General features: G+C 39.8%; 1 protein-coding gene across 2 annotated transcripts in view; it reads left to right on the top strand.

Moving 5' to 3' along the window:
* ptprz1b (protein tyrosine phosphatase receptor type Z1b) overlaps window positions 1-17,930 on the top strand; it is a 45,678-nt gene that overhangs the window by 5,090 nt on the left and 22,658 nt on the right. For both annotated transcript variants that reach the window (XM_027151826.2, XM_027151824.2), the window contains exons 2-7: window positions 7,206-7,274; window positions 12,853-13,029; window positions 13,494-13,645; window positions 14,339-14,434; window positions 14,523-14,589; window positions 16,476-16,633. In XM_027151826.2, the coding sequence (XP_027007627.2) occupies window positions 7,206-7,274; window positions 12,853-13,029; window positions 13,494-13,645; window positions 14,339-14,434; window positions 14,523-14,589; window positions 16,476-16,633 (719 nt within the window). The remainder of the gene's footprint in view (window positions 1-7,205; window positions 7,275-12,852; window positions 13,030-13,493; window positions 13,646-14,338; window positions 14,435-14,522; window positions 14,590-16,475; window positions 16,634-17,930) is intronic.

The following is a 17,930-nucleotide window of genomic DNA, read 5'->3' as shown; positions in this document are numbered from 1 at the left end:
ATGACAAATCCTGGAGTCTGGGTTTTATTGGCGTGACCGCACAGGCAACACAGAGAGCATGATGTATAAGCTTTAAGCTGCGTGAGCTAAACGGATGCCATGCTTTTCGCCATAAGGACCTGTAGTGCTGTTTCAAGAGAGCCTAAAGCTCACAGCTGTTGCTTGGTGTTATCACCTTCAGCGACTGGCTCTCTGCTTTCTCATGCTTATTGGATGTCACTTGACCTCTGACTCTTATGTTAACAGCTGGTCTGTAACACATAGTCATGCATGCGATAATGAAATCACCCGGTCATACAAGCCTCTCCATAACACACATCCAAAACACATCTCAGAACCGTATGTCGGCTCCTCGTATCTCTTTCGACCCCTTAATTCAAAATGGCATCCGAACCCTGACCCGAGGAAATTCCCAGGGCTGACTGAGCCTGACAGAGAACAAGAACAGGAAGTAGTATTTCTGACGTATTTAAAAAGAACTGAAGAATAAAACTTATCGCATCTTTGAAGGTTTTTTTTTTTGGAGTCTTTGTACTATACCGTATATTAAAGCCGGAACACAGAGCCGCGATCTGCGTGTGTATCCTCTCAGTGCTCCAAATAACGTTAGTGCTCTAAATAGCATTAGTGTTCCAAATATGCCCAGTGCTGTGGATAACACTGAGAAGATAAACTCTTGAGTGCTTCTGGGATTTTTATTTATTTATTTAAATAAAATTAGACCATCTACAAGTAAGGAATCTTTCCCCCGATTCAAATAAGCGTGGTTTATACTTCACCTAATACTTTTAATATCTGATCAGATTTATTTCCTGAAGAAACAGAAATATTTTGGACTCGCTATCAGACTGATCATGTTAGAAAGCTCGGACGCTGTCATGCTCCTGCTGCTGCTGCTGCTCGGTGAAACCAAAGCTTGCTGCCTATTAGTACAGAAAGTACATTAGTACAGAAAGTACATTGGTACAGAAAGTACTTTAGTACAGAAAGTACATTGGTACAGAAAGTACATTAGTACAGAAAGTACTTTAGTACAGAAAGTACCTTAGTACAGAAAGTACATTGGTACAGAAAGTACATTAGTACAGAAAGTACCTTAGTACAGAAAGTACATTGGTACAGAAAGTACATTAGTACAGAAAGTACATTAGTACAGAAAGTACCTTAGTACAGAAAGTACTTTAGTACAGAAAGTACATTAGTACAGAAAGTACCTTAGTACAGAAAGTACATTAGTACAGAAAGTACATTGGTACAGAAAGTACATTGGTACAGAAAGTACATTAGTACAGAAAGTACCTTAGTACAGAAAGACAAAACCTTCACTGCAGAGCTGTCTGGTGAGGTACGGTCATCTCGTCACGTTCCTTTCACTCTCTGCCTCAAGCTTTTATTATTATTATTATTATTATTATTATTATTATTATTATTATTATTATTATTATTATTACACACATTTTGTATTGCCTAATACACAAGAATTGTGTGTCCCAGAGCACAGCATGGCTTAGTAATAGACAGTCTTTAACCTCCTGAGACCCGCATGCTACTGTTGTGTACGTTACAGTTTCTACTGACTGTTTCTCTTAATCCACAGCTGATAACTATAAATTTAATCAGTGTTTTCAAGGAAGCAGTTTAGCAAAAGAAATATACCTAACAGTCCTCATATAAGGTTGGTACAATAAATATATAGACAATGAAGTTCTGAGAAAACGTTATGTCCTCATATGAGGACATTCGGGTCTCAAGAGGTTAAAGACTACACTTAATCTCTTAGTGTGTTCTTACTTTATGTAACCAAGCTTTTCTTTGTGTATCGCTTATCTGGTTTTGCTCTGGTTTTGTTCTTCTGTATATACTGATCTTCCCTCATGAATCGGATTTGTTTGTGTTTTTTTCTCATAAACTCTCACTGCATTGGCGTCTTCTCCTGCCTACCTTCTGTTACGTTCTCATGATCTGTCAGATATTAAGACTCCTCTAGCCGGTCCTTTAGACAATAAACCTTCTCAGGACAACTGTTTCAATACAAATATATTTATCAAAATCTATATTCAATCATGAAACTTTATATCTATCTATAGACTTTCTTTACATTGGGGCTATGAAAGAGTTTAGGAGAAAACGTCATTCAATTAGCGCCGTGCGAGCGTCAAGCTATCCGGTTGTTCCATCTGCCCTGTAGAACAGGTGTTTCCCACCGACAGCGACTAACCCCATGCCTTCTTCAGCTGTGTGATCAGCAGGTCTCAGGTCAAGGCTCAACACACATGCAGGGTCGAGTCTGTTATATCGAGAGCACTGCTGTACATTACTCATCCTCACGTTTATGTCTAATCCTACAGCAAATATTTTATTTCCAATAGCATCAGCACCTGAATGTAGGCTTGTACAAGATCATCATGGCCACGTTCACACTGCAAGTCTTCATGCTCAATTCGGATATTTCGCTCAGATCTGATTTTTTTTGTTTGGCTGTTCACATTACCTTTTTATAATGTGGCCTATATCAGATACCAGTGTGAACTGTTTGCCGTTTCGAACTGACCCGCATGCGAAAAGTTGGCGAGGTTATGGAGGAAGTAAGCATTTTCGCTTTTCTTTCTAAATGTGTGTAATGGCAGCACAGAGACGCAGTGTTTTGAAAATTTTCGGATGTTGAGGGTTTTAAACTTTTGATTATTTGATCCATTTTGTAGGCGTAGTCACGTTTGTGTGCGGACTCGCCGGCGCATAATCGTGACGAATGCCGATGTAGCTTGACATAAAAGTCGCATCGAATCCGCCTTGGGTGTTCACACTGAGGCCACATTGGAAAAAAATCAGATTTGGGTCTAATTCAGGACCACATATGGAAGTGGTCTGAATCTGAATTGAAAAAATCAGATCTGGACAAGATTTAAGTGTTCACACTACTCCTGAAGAAGTCTGACCTGGTCACTTGACCCCAAAAGAATCAAATTTGAGCCACTTTTACCTGCAGTGTGAACGTGGCTCATGTATCATTTATCGGAGATTGAAATTTAGACATGAGAACAAACTTGAGGATTTGACGAATCCATTTTGGACCTGTTCACATTTAAAGCGAACCTTCAGGGGTTTGCCATTGAAAAATACTTAAGCTCTTGTTGTCGTTGCTCTCGATTATAGCCGGAACGTGTTTTACGGGAAACAAAGAGCTTTCTCTACACACAGGGTCGTGACCTTAAACTGACCCAAGACCCTTCACTTCACTGGAAAATGTACAGGAGCGTTTGCAAAAATCTTCTCTCGGTTGCGCCTTCGCAAAAAAATCTATTCAGTTACAGACCAGACATGATAACTCGCTATAAATATCTATATATCTTGGAGCTGGCTGCAATTGTAGGTTAGAATTGTATTAAAACTGACAAATTGATTTAAAACATGAAGCAATCTCTGAAACCCAGACAGACAAAATGTCAGACGATCAGAGGCACACTTACTGCGTGTTTGTCTGTTTATGAGTTAATAAATCAGAATTACGACATCACGGAGGTGAACCTTCCCTTAATTACCTACAAAAATACAGAAAGGCTTTTAACTCTACTCCTGGATTAATAATTCCAAGTGTGCGTCAAGTATATTTAGTTTTCATGTTTTTGATCAGGCACCAATGTAAACTTTATCGAAACATATTCTATCGTAATTGTACAACGTTATTGTATTTTGTCCTGGCGGCTATGTTTTTTATTTTAGTGTAAATAATAATAATTAAAAAAATGACAAATGAAACCATTTTTTCTTAAATAGTGGCTGAAATGTTAACCAGTTTGTTTGTATTTAAGTAACTTACTGCATCAAACTGACACATCACTGAAATCAGCTTCTTAGACAAGTGAACAGATACAGACTATGTTTTCTGACGGATTCGCTCCCAACTCAGAAACTCCTTAAGCCCCGTTCACACTGCAGGTAAAAGTGGCCCAAATCTGATTTTTTTGGGGTCAAGTGACCAGGTCAGACTTCTTCAGGAGTAGTGTGAACACTCAAATCTCACCCAGATCTGATTTTTTTCAATTCAGATTCAGACCACTTCCATATGTGGTCCTGAATCAGACCCAAATCTGATTTTTTCCAATGTGGCCTCAGTGTGAACACCCAAGGCGGATTTGATGCGACCTTTACGTCAATCTACATCGACATTCGTCACGATTATGCGCCGGCGAGTATGCACACAAACGTGACTACGCCTACAAAATGGAGAACAGTGATGGAGCAAGTCAGTGGAGGGAGAGTGAGGAGTTAGACCTAATTAGTATATGGGGAGATACTTTCTTTTCATTCTACTCGTCGTCGGCACCTGCTCATTAATGTTACGGCTGCCATTACACAAACATTTGGAAATAAAAGTCGTGGCCTAATGGTTAGAGTCTGACTCGTAATCCTAAGGTTGTGGGTTCGAGTCTCGGACCGGCCACGACTGAGGTGCCCTTGAGCAAGGCAACGAACCCCCCAACTGCTCCCTGGGCGCCGCAGCATAAATGGCTGCCCACTGCTCCGGGTGTGTGTTCACGGTGTGTGTTCACGGTGTGTGTGTGTTCACTGCTGTGTGTGTGTTCACTGCTGTGTGTGTGCACTTTGGATGGGTCAAATGCAGAGAACAAATTCTGAGTATGGGTCACCGTACTTAGCTGTATGTCACTTCACTTCACTTCAAAATGCTTACTTCCTCCGTAACCTCGAGAACTTTTAGCGCAACGGCGTGCTGCGTGTGACATCATTGTTATTGTTTGTTTGCGCATGCGGGTCAGTTCGAAACAGCAAACAGTTCACACTGGTATCTGATATAGGTCACATTTTAAAAGGTAATGTGAACAGCCAAACAAAAAAATCAGATCTGAGCAAAATATCTGAATTGAGCATGAAGACTTGCAGTGTGAACGTGGCCATAGAGTCTGTATGTGAATCCAGGCAGAGGTTAATTAGGAACATAGTGTGCCTATAGGTGTAGGGGTAGGTGTAGGGGTAGGTGTAGGGGTTGTATGGATACAGCGAGGCTATTTTTAAAATTTTTACAAATGACAACTGAAATCCATGGAAGTCCTAAGAGGCCATGCATTATTATATTTTTTCTTAATTGAAAAAACTCTGCATAAGAACATGTTCTAGGGGCAGTAAATGATCAGTGATCGACAACTTCCACATAAGTTTCCGACACTTAAGAAGGAGGCTGTGATGTCTGCATCTTTATCGTGGAAGACAGTACAGTGATCCTGCTGAGGTTAATCCAACCGCACATATATCGTAGGAGCGGCTTTTAGATATTCAGTGTTAATTGAGCTTAAAGAGGAAAGAGAGCGTCTGTGAGCTCTTACATCACAGAACAATAAATGAATACAAAACGGACCTTTTTTTTTAATAAATGCGAGACGAAACGAACACAAAACAATTAACAGTATTTATGAGAATAAAGGCTTAATGTTTTAATAATAAATTACATATTAACAATGAGGTACATGCAGAGATCATGAGAAGAAAAAAGCCGTTATCACGACAATTAACAAGAAAGAAAAAATATAATAATGCACGACCGTAGAAACGGAAAAGGAAGCGTTCAATTTCGACTAATTTTCCGTCAGTTACATACATTTTATAATTCACAAGCTCAGAGCTCAAAGAAAATCCAGAGTTTCCCCGCTCATAATTACGGCTTTGTGTTGTTTCTCACATGCGTTCGACTCACCAGTGGTCCTGTTTGTAGGCTGTAATTTGTAATGTAAGGCTTAAGCCCTATTCGGATGGGATTAGTTCTACGTGTGGACGTGGAGTAATGCAATTTTACCTCAGGACGTCTGTAATATTAATTGGCCAATTCATCATATGCAGCGAGTAAAACTATCAGAAGTGGGAGGGGTAACTCGCTTTACGCACCACAGTAACCTCCTTGTCGTCATGTGTGTATGACGTTGCTTCCTGTTTCAAGCGCCTCCATGCTTGCAAAACGCCCCTTTTTAAACAGGAAATGACGGAATTTTACCGTACATATTTACAGCGGGTCTATTCGGACGGGATTAGTATTACCTGACGTAATTTTTCCGGACCTTTTTACAGAAGCTTTAAGTCGCCGTAATCTTTACTGACATTGTCTGTAATGATTACCGAGATGGCACATTCGGACGGGACTAAAATCACAGAGAAGCTCTGGTAATAATTACTTTACCCCCAGGTCCCCACGTAAAACTAATCCCGTCCGAATAGGGCTTTAGTATTTAAAAAAAAAAATAATTATTTACATCGAAGTAAAATTCCATCCCACAGTATGATGAGAACGTATAAAGGGTCTAAAAGCTTGATAAGTTAATAACTCGCTGTCTAATAACATTTCATATTGTATTTTTTCTTCATTATATATGAAGAGAAAAAAAATACATATATATATATATATATATCTTAATTTTTTGTGACTGCACTAGTGTTTTTTTCTCACCATTTTTCTTTATTTTACTTTTGTCTTTTTTTCTGTAGATCGCTGTAGCATACTGGAAGCAGACAGTTTAATGCTGTGCTGTCCTGTTAGACTAACAGAAAGGTTTTAGAAGCATAGAGTAGATTTTGAGCCCCTGTATTCTACGTATGTATAATTTATACTGGTATATCTTGATTTTTAATCATCGTCGGATGTTTTTCATGTTCACTGGGATTCGAACCGTTTTTAGGTCAGCTGATGCATCACTGTTTGTGATTTTGGGCTTTATAGACAGAAAATGACTTTCTGATCTCAATATTTTCCCTGTGTGTTTATGTGTGTGTGTGGGTGTGTGTGTGTGTGGGTGTGTGTGGTTGTACACCAAACAGTAATGTCATCTGTCTCTGTGTGCTCGAGGGGAAAACTCACAGCAACAGGTCGCATGAAGAATTGAAATGATAATGTCTGATTTTCCTCCTCAGCGTGCTCATTTACACAAGTAATTGAAGCGGTACAGTGCTGCTGTTGAGCAGATAAACAACCGAGACAATTCTGGGTGTTGCTTTAGCAAAAAGAAAGCATTGTCTAAATAATAGTTCAACAGATTTGTGATGGTGGGATGGTCAAGCTTCCTGTGCTTGTGGATATGAAACATAGCCAACAGTAAATGGTTACTCTTTTTTTCAAGTGGGCTGTTTGAATTGCTATTTCCACTACAAGATATTTTGTTTTTTTATTCTTTCTTTCTCTCCATTTTGGTCTGTCTTTTTTCTAGTGAGCCTAAGCAGCAAGTATCTGCGAGAGCAGCACAGGTTTACAGATGATGTGGACTGGTCTTACACAGGTGAGTGCCTACTTATTGTCTGTGTGTCTCTACTCAGCATGCTGTATCTGGACAAAACCCAGCAGTATTTATAACTGCCTTCTTCCTCTGGTAACAGAGATGGGGAGGATATAAAGTCCCTGATGGTAACAGATAAAGTAGGATCAGTGTCATGGCCACTGTCTGACTACTAGCTCTGTGCTGAACGAGCGAGCTGAATAAGCTCCAGGAGGCTCCTGCACATGACATTTAGAAAGAAAGGGAACACATTTAGAGACGTGAAAGGCAGCAGTACATTAATAGAAATGACTTCAAGAGAAATGTCTTGAATGTTCTGTCATCACATTTCTTAGTATAAGAACACCGTAGACCTAGACGTCCAAGTAGGTTTGTGATATTTGACCATATTTATGAGACCTCATTTTGCCTAAATGATCATTTTGCTAAGATTGCGTTTTTTTTTTCAGTATATAATGTTAAGGTACTGTGGCAAGATGGTCGGTGCAGTGGCTAGCTAGCAGCAAAAGAAGTGGCAAAACTCTAGAAAAATCCAAGGAAAAGTCTTCTTATTTACAGGAGCCACCATTTTCAAACAGGTGTGAAAGAAGCCAAAGCAAAATCTCCATTGAAATTCAAAATTTAACAACAAAAAAAGAATAAATAAAAAAACTACAACTCAACAAAAAAAAAAAAGTACAACTCAACACTTAACAAAACATAAACGGGAATGAATGAATGAATGAATGAATAAATAAATAAATAAATAAATAAATAAATAAATGTTTGGCTACCGTTCCAACAAACACCCCTCTTTTTCTTTTCTGCAACGTTTCCTTTGTTCTCTTATAATCCTGGTCCCCTCTCTTCGTATTCAAACGGACCAATCGCACCACTCCATTTGTTAGCAACACTCTATTTTACACTTCACAGATCTTTTCACTTTACGAGTCGCACCAAAATAAAGTCTACCTGTAATCAAAGGCATTATCCTTTAACAAATCACCAAAATATCTACAAACAAGACATTTTTAATACTTGCACGCTCGATCAGGCGACTCCGCCCCTTCAGGATGCTATAAAACTGGCTTCCTGTTCACAGGCAACTCCCTTTTAGGCCTTTCCAGAACCGGTAAAACAAAAACATTCACATTAATACACAAACACAAAATAAAGAACTTACCAAATTGTTTAGTGCATTTATTTAACCTGAACTGTGTGTGCCACATCACAGGTACTATACTACATAGGCTTGTTCTTTGTTTATTCTTCTTGTAATGAACGATGTGTAATTACTCAATTATTCAACTAAATTACTCTAATTTACTCGTTGCATTCGACAAATTTTTAACTAGCATAAACAGCTAGTAGCTAAATCTCAGCTCGCACACTTTCCAGTAGGAAATCCTTAACATAATCTGTCTAGCTTGATATTAACACTGGGCTTATTTTCTAAATTAAGACTTTTCCATAGGTTTTGTGCTGGTTAAAAGAAATCATGTTATATTTCAGGAAATAAGGTTTGCTTGCATTTGAATACGCTAAATAACTAGCTAGCAGACCTTAATCCCATTGAGAATTTGTGGTCAACCCTCAAGAGGCGTGTGGATAAAGAAAAACCCACAAATTCTGACAAACTCCAAGCTTTAATTACGCATGAATGGGCTGCCATCAGTCAGGATGTGGTCCAGAAGATGATTGACAGCATGCCAGGGTGAACTGCAGAGGTCTTGAAAAAAGAAGGGTCAACACTGCAAATACTGACTCTTTCAATAAACTTAATGGAATTGTCAATACAAGCCTTTGACACTTATGAAATGCTCGTAATTATACTTCAGTATACCATAGTAACATCCAACAGAAAGATCTACAGCAGACTTTGTGAAAATTAATATCTGTGTTATTCTCAAATCTTTTGGCCACGGCTGTAGAATATTGTTACTCTGATCCATGAGTACAAAATGAAACAGAAAAAAAGAAAAGTATTACAAAATGAGCTCTGTCTCCAGGTCCGTTCCATCTGGTCAGTGTAAAACCATAACCATGTTTTTTTTTTAAGTTGTGGGATTGTATTGTTCTCTTCAATGTGTCTTTTAGTTGTATATGGTCTAACAGCTGCAGGTTCTGTTCACATCAATCATCAGAATGGGGAAAGTATGTGAGAAAAGCACGTTGAACTTTAAGGCTGTAGAGTTACATCAGCAGAAGTCCATGTCGGATTTTATTCCCGATATCCAAGTACAGAAAGCTGAGGTTGCAGTGGACCCAGACACCAAAACTGGTGAACATGATTTCTATTGAGGAACACAGATGGTGAGAATTTGGCATCATCTGAATAAATCCGTGGATCTGCATTTTGTGTCAGTGGTCCAGGCTGGTGGGGGTGGTGTAATGGTGTGGGGAATGTTTTATTGCTACACTTTGGACAGGTTTATACCAATCAGTCATCACGTGAAAGCCACAGACTATCAGAGTATTGTTGCTGATCATGTGCATCTCTCCGTGACCACAATTTACCATCTTCTAATGGCTTCTTCCAGCATGAGAATGCACCATGTCACAAAGCAGAAGTCGTCTCAAACCGGTTTCACGAACCTGACAATGAGTCCAGTGTTCTTCCCAGGGATGTGATAGAAATCAAGGAATTTCACAGCATGAAAAAAATCCTATAGGAACTGCATAATGTGGTTCATATCAACATGGACCAGAAACTCAGAGGAATGTTTCCAACATCCTGTGGAATCCATGCCATGAAGAACTGGGACTATTCTATTCCATTCAGACGTTTTGAGAGCAAAGGGAGGCCCAACCCCGTATCAGCACAGTGTTCTATATAGAGGGAGTGAATAGGCATAGAACACAAAACATACAGTCAAGTTATATTTAACCTTGGCGATGTCCTCTCCATATTTCTGTACCACTTATATTCCCTGTTTGTGACTCTTTTGTGCTCCATACTAGTCAAATAAGCAAATGGTGTCTGACCCTAAGCTACAGACATAAAAAAACAGCAGAACTTGATCGGTTTATGAGCAAATACTATAAGTATTGCCTGTTTAAGTATAAAGAAATCTGCTGGCCTGCTTATTTATATATACACTGTCCACTGTGTGAACCGAAATGTCCTAGAAAAAAAAAACAGTATTGCTGTTTTGGGACTTAAAGGACGTTATATATGGAAACATTCCTGATCTTAAATTATTAAAAGAGGCCGAAGTATTTGTAGCAGTGAGAAACTCTGAGCTGGAAAGCATGTTTTGTGGAGTGGCCCAGAGAGGAGGAGGAGGAGGAGGATGAGGAGGGAAAGCGAACAGTGTGTATGTGCAATGAACTGTGAATAAATATATTACCATGTGAAAGACTCGGACCAACACAGGCTTAGTCCCAAGACTCCTGAAGAGCAAAAGGAAGGGCAGAAACACATTACTCTATGGCACAAAACAGTCCTTTTTTTCTCTTTCACTGACAACGGGACCTGAAACACCTCTTAAGTGCTTCGATCTTTTAAAAAACACTAAAAAAAAAATACCTAAGCAGTTAAAAGAGAGAAAACTGAAGCTTGTTGCACAAAAGGATGGATTTTTTTGATTAGTCACTTCATTTCAGTACAACACTTGTATGCTATTTATTTTTAATCACCAGACTTACTAAAGAGTTGGTATCGTTGATGAACATGTGTTTAAATCCATTCACACACTCTCCTGCACCTGTTAGTACAAAATCCCTAAAAAAAAATCTTTAGCTTATCTTAAAAAAATAAATAATAAAAAAAAAAAAATCTGATTGTAAGGTAAAAATTATGACCTTAACATAATCCTTATAATGTTACCAATGGGGGAAAAATAAATCTCATTCATGTTTATAAGATGAAATTGAAATAAAATTTAAAAAAAGGCTGCATTCGGTTGAATCCTGCGCTAGGAAGAACATCTGGACGAGCCGTGCTCGAGTCCGGCGTCTTGTGTACTGTATATGTTTCTAAGCCTTCTCTGAAATGCCTTTGCCATTTGTAACCATAGCAGCACTGACTGCAGCTGATTATAGCATGTCATCAGTGCCGTGTGCCTCTGCAGGGGCCAGATGCGACTCGGCAGCTTTACGAGAGCTTCACTTTTCCGTCACGACTTGCAGTACACGGTGCTTTTAATCTATTTGAATATACTTGGTCTGATTAGTGCTACCATCTGATGCCACCGGTCTTTCTGATAACAGCGGCCTTGCACACCCTGCAGGACGGGTTTCTATAACACACAGGGAAAGCGGTGGGTTTCTTAAAACGTGTTTAGAGATGCGCTAATTAGATGTCAGCTTGTGGGGAGATTTAAAGCCAGGAACAATGATGTCAAGGCAAATAATTAGAATGAAGATGAGGTGAGAACGTAGGCTGGGAATGCGTTACGTTATTATTCAACTGAGCGTGCATGTGTGTGTGTGTGTGTGTGTGTGTGTGAGAGAGAGAGAGAGCAAGGTGTTAAATAAAGTATGTGGGTGTGTGAATGGCATGTTTATTTCACGTACATAGTTTCCATCTGCCTCCATGATTCAGACGCAGTACCGTATCTAGTTATTCTGAGTACTCTATTTATTTCTCACTCCCCCATGTGCTCCATTCAGTACATTTCCTAGTACGGCGTGTTAGACTATGTTACATAGCATGTATAATATAAATGAACTCCAAAAAAAAAACAATTCTTAGCAAATGATCCATTGCTATTGAAACCTCTTTTTTTTTTACCCGAATATGTTTCCTTATTAAATAGATTCCTGTTGGAACTGGTGAGCAAATATTCAACAAGTATCGTGATCAATTCCGTCATGTAACCAGATCATTTCTGCTCTATAATTTAATCAGCACCTTAAAAGATCTCACTATTACATACGTTTATCATATAGACCTTACTGAGGATAATAACGGCTTAACATTTGAAGCTCTGGGTTACTGATCAGAAGGTCATGGGTTCAAGCACCAAAACCTCCAAGCTGCTCTGTTAGACCCTTAATCAAGGTCCTTAACTCTCTGCTCCAGGGTGCAGCATCACAGCCGACCCGGTGCTTGAATCCTGATTGCACAAGAAAGAAAATAATTTCACTGTCTTGTAATGTATATGGAGCCAAATAAAGGTTTCTCTTCTAATCTTATATTCACTGCATAAGCATGTGATCTTTTTTATATGTTTTGTTTCCCATCACACAATGTGTGCGTGTGTGTGTGTGTGTGTGTGTGTGTGTGTGTGTGTGTGTGTGTGTGTGTGTGTGTGTGTGTGAGAGTGAGTGACTGGTGAAAAATGATTTGATTGATTGATTGATTGATTGATTGATTGATTGATTGATTTCTTTCTTTCTTTCTTTCTTTCTTTCTTTCTTTCTTTCTTTCTTTCTTTCTTTCTTTCTTTCTTTCAATTAACATTGTTGTGCAGAAGCTGTATCTAAATTTTGTCAATGGTTGAAATGGAAATATTTTGAGACACCGTAGCACAGGGAGTTACCCCATATAGCTGGAGTTACCGATCCAGCTAGCTGTTTTTCATTATGAATTAACCTTGAATTAAACTCTATTAAATTAACTTCTCTCATTCCTCCTAATCAATTTGACTCTCTACAGGAAGTTTGAACCAGCAGCACTGGGTAAAAAAGTACCGCTCCTGTAACGGAGCCAGACAGTCGCCCATCAACATTGATGAGAGCTTCACCCAGGTTCAGGTGCAGTACCGTGATCTGAAGCTGGAGAACTGGGACCAGCTCATGTCAGAGTCTACCATCACCAATGATGGAAAAACAGGTAGATTTACTGTTTCCTGGGTCAAGCTAGATAAAGAAAGCATCGCTGAGATTTGACCGGCTGTACCGATTTTACTGTATTTAGTCAGAACGTTGTGTTCTGCATGTCGTGTGAACGAAAGTAAACGAAACAACTTTTGTTGTTTATAGGAAGCATTTTCCAGATGAATAGCTCTTTCTCTGCTGACAGAATAGTGAATTAACCCGTAGAGTCGTATCATTCATTCATGCACGTATTGTATGACTGAATGGCTCCATGTCTTGTCTCACAGCTCTCTATAAGCACAGTATTTACACAGCAAGTGAATGAAAAAGAATCCTTTGTGGTAATGAGTGTTAATTTGTTGTGAAGTTCATATCAGGATTGTTAAGTATTAAATTGTGTGTGTGTGTGTGTGTGTGTGTGTGTGTGTGTGTGTGTGTGTGTGTGTGTGTGTGTGTGTGTGTGTGTGTGTGTTTTCTCAGTGGTAATCAGTGTGAATGGACAGTACTATGTCAGCGGAGGAGGACTCGGGTCACGGTTCAGAGTAGCCAGGATCACGTTCCACTGGGGCCGCTGCAACGCCTCATCAGACGGTTCAGAACACAGCCTCAATGGCTACAGATTTCCTTTAGAGGTAGAGTAATAGGCATGTCAACATGTCTCCACACACATGCACACACTCTAGGAAATGCACTGTAGGATCAAGAGATCAGGATTAGTGCTGCAATCCAGAGCAGAAAACATGATGGGCTTCCACTTAACTTTACCTGAATTTTCTGATACATACACATATGAGTCCCTACAACATATAAGGTGGATGGTCAACAGTAAAAGAATTCCCTTTACAGCACTTGATTGAAACTTACCTGCATCCATTTATTTTCTGTAGCAACTCATCAGTGAGCACAATCACACACCTATTTACACACTACGGACAATTTAGAGATGCCACTCCAAAGCCTAGAGCACGTGTCTTCGGACTGGGGAGAAAACCTCCAAAGCACAGCAAGAACACGCAAACTACACACACACACACACACACACACACACACATACACACAGCTTCGAGGAACCCCAACCCCGGAAGTCCCAACCCTAACCCTAACCCTGGTGTATTTAGATAAATAAATCCATTGACTTTCGTCGTATGTTTATAAAACTCAGAGACTATCCAAACAAATACAACATCAACTGGAACGTGTTTAGATCAGATCATAAAAAATCTCCTCAGCATCAAGCTGATCTACTGGATTCAGTAGTTTGAAATGCCGATCGAAGCTTGTTTCTACACGTGGCTGTAATAACGCTCACCTGCTGTGTCTCACAGATGCAGATTTACTGTTATGAGGACAATGAATTTAACTCTATAGATGATGCTCTGAGGGGTAATGGCAGGATCACTGCGCTGGCCGTACTGTTTGAGGTGAGTCAGGGCTTCTCGGTTCAACACGACTTTCTATTTTTTTTTTCTGTCCTTTCTTTTGTACTCAGAAATGTACATGGTTTCACAGGAGAGCTTTGATGATAATGAGAAATATGCTGCCTTAATCGATGGGGTCAACGCCGTCAGTCGCTACGGTATGTGGGTTTGTTTGTTTGTTTGTTTGTTTGTTTGTTTGTTTGTTTGTTTATTTACATTATTGCCAGGCTGTGGGCTAAAGCAGTGAAGAATTGTGACTGTGATTTTATTCATCTTTGGCAATCAAGATTATATGAGAGAAGACTATGTTCAATGTACTTTCTCAAATACAAGTTTTCCAAATATAAATATTATATAAAAAGTATGACAGATGTGTGAGACTCATTATACAGAAACAGCAGATAAATTCTACACCGTGGCGAGAGGTTTTGAGAATGAATATGAATACAAATATTATATTAATATTAATAATGTAATACAAATATATACAAATATTAATTTTACGGTCTGCTGCCTCGGATTTTATTATGGCAATATATAATTTGCATATACTCCAGAATGTTATGAAGAGTGATCAAATGAACTGCGATTAATTGCAAAGTCCGTCTTTGCCATGATAATGAACTTAATCCTAGAAAGGAAAAAGATTCCTACTACATTTCATCCCTGCCACAAAAAGGACCCGCTTACATCATGTCAGTGATTCTCTCGTTAACACAGGAGAGAGTGCTGATGAAGACAAGGCTGGAGATCACTCTGTCATGCTGATTAAGTGTAAATAACAGACTGGAAGCTTTAATATGATGGTTGTGCTTGAAATCACTGTTCTTCCTCTGTTAACCATGGTTACCTGCAAGGACACACGTGCGGGCATCGATGCCTTGAACAGAAATTCATTCATATATTACTGCTAGTATGACTGGACTTGAATAAACAATTTATCAGATCATCAAGAGCTTCAAGGAGAGAGGTTTAATTATTGAAGGCTGCAGGGCATCCAAGAAAGTTCAGCAAGTGCCTGGACCATCTCCTAAAATTGGTTCATCTGTGGGATCGGGGCACCACCAGGGCAGAGCTTGTTCAGTAATGGCAGTAGGCAGGAGTGAGTGCTGCCACTGTGAGGTGAAGACTTTTTGAGGGTTGCTTGATGAAGGGCAGCAACGAAGCCACTTCTCTACAGGAATAGCATCACAAACAGACTGATATTAAATGTACAGGGATATTCCTGCACAGGATTGGGTAAAGTAATTTTCTCTGAGGAATCTCCTTTCTGATTATTTGGGGCATCCGTAGATGAAAAGGTGAGCATTACCATCAGTCCTGTGTCATGCCGACAGTAAAGCATCCTGAGACCACTCATGTGTGGGTCATTTTGCTTCTCAGCCAAGGGTGTGGGCTCACTCACAATTTTGCTAAAGAAACACAGTCATGAATAAAGAACGGTACAAAAACATCCTCCAAGAGCAACTACTCCCAACCATGCACGAACATTTTGGTGACGAACAATTTTTTTCAGCATGACGGAGCACCTCGCCATACTGTGATAACTACAGTAAGTGGCTCAGGGAATAAAACATTAATATTTTGGGTCCTTGGCCTGGAACCTTCCCAGACAATCCCATGGAGAACTTATGGTCAATCCTTAAGAGGTGTGTGGACCAAAACTACCAACAAATTCTGACAAACCCCAAGCATGGATTATGCAAAACGGGCTGCCATCAGTCAGGATGTGGTCCAGAGGGTCAACACTGAAAATACTGACTCTTTACATAAACTCAATGTAATTGTCAATAAAATCCTTTGACACTTGTAATTGTACTGCAGTATACCATAGTAACATCTGAAAAAAAGATCTTAAAAAGATCTAATGCAGCAGGCTATCGTTCTTAAATCCGTTAGCCACGGCTGTAGACGCGACCCTTTAGCTATTTAGTCTTATCGACTGCTAAATTCAACTTCGAACAAGCAAAACGTTTTAATTAAAAAACCCTCATATTTTATCGAATTGACCCGATATTTACTTTTCTCCCTGTTTGCTATGAAGGTAAAAGTAGCGTGCTCAAGGACTTTCCTCTGCTCGGTCTCCTGCCTGAGTCAACAGCTAAATATTTCATCTACAATGGCTCGCTCACCACACCGCCCTGCATAGAGACAGTGAAGTGGATTGTGTTCAGAGACACTGTGCCAATTTCTGAAACGCAGGTCAGAGCTTCTGTCTTATACCGCTGGCAATTTCTCTTGTATTGTCTTATAATCACGACTGTGTCGATGTAATGCAAAATAAACGTTATTATCTTTAAGTTTTTTTAACTGCAAAGTACTTCACTGTAATCTCGAATGGCAGCCAGGGTTATGATTTCCTTACAGGGTTATGGTTTCCTTATGGGACGTAAAATGTCTTTAAAGTTCAAGAGTATAAACTGTGGCATAGATCCAGAAACACAGCTAGCAATGTGTCCATACTCTAGCAGGTACACTGTAATAAAACAAAGGCATGTATTGCTGTAGACACGTTCTTGGCTGCATCTGAGTGTTAACACAAAATGGAGTCACGGATTAACTTTTGATATTTCATTCAGCCGAAGATCAATGGTGCCGATGCCTGTGTTAATAGAGAGAAATACATTTACTTTACCACATGCCTGAGAGGTCACTGTTACTTTACCACATGCCTATGTGTAATGCCCATGAGCACCTTGTAGAGTGGCATCTGATGGTAGGGGCTTGGTGTCCAGCCTGTCTATTGGCCATGGTGATGATGGCTGCCACTCCGCAGGCTTGTTTCTCATTAGACAAGTCCCTCTTGCAGGCTACCGTTCACGGGATCCCTTGCGTGTGTTTGTTTGATTTTACATTGGGTCAGGCAAGTGTATCTTCAGAGTATAAAGTTTGTCCTCTAATTTTCAGTGGTTAAGGTGTTGGGCTACTGATCGGAAGGTCATGGGTTCGAACCCCAGGTCCACCAAGCTGCCACTGCTGGGCCCCTGAGCAAGGCCCTTAACCCTCAGTTGCTCAGTGTAAGTCACTCTGGATAAGGGTGTCTGCTAAATGCCATAAATGGAAATGCATAGTCTCATAAGAAGGGACCAAACAGGAGACTCTTAGTCTTAGAAATCATAGTCATTGGAGGCTACAATTTATGTAGTTGTACTAAAATGCATGAACCTCCAACGAGATTTTATCCTTGGTGTTTTGTTGGAAGCCATATACACCTTTGGGGTGATGTCTTGTTGGTGACTGTTGCAGCCCTTGGAGAGATGTTTTTTGGAAACCAAGGAATCAATCAAGTGTACAGGGTCTAGCCCATAGAGTGTACACTGTTTACCAAACAGCTTCCATCTAAGGGTATAAAAGACTCAAGTGACTAATGGCTCTTGCATTCAGAAGCGTGTAGAGGAGCCACAGAGACAGTTGTCCTGGCTCAGTGTGCCAAATGTCTCCTTCAGTCTTAGAGAGTAGATCTGCTAAAGGTAGAAGCTAGTAGTGTGTTTCAATATCA

Source organism: Tachysurus fulvidraco, chromosome 19, assembly GCF_022655615.1.
Source record: "Tachysurus fulvidraco isolate hzauxx_2018 chromosome 19, HZAU_PFXX_2.0, whole genome shotgun sequence".
Lineage (NCBI taxonomy): Eukaryota > Metazoa > Chordata > Actinopteri > Siluriformes > Bagridae > Tachysurus > Tachysurus fulvidraco.
The sequence above is the reverse complement of the archived record's forward strand: the minus strand, read 5'-3'. Positions and strand labels throughout refer to the sequence as shown.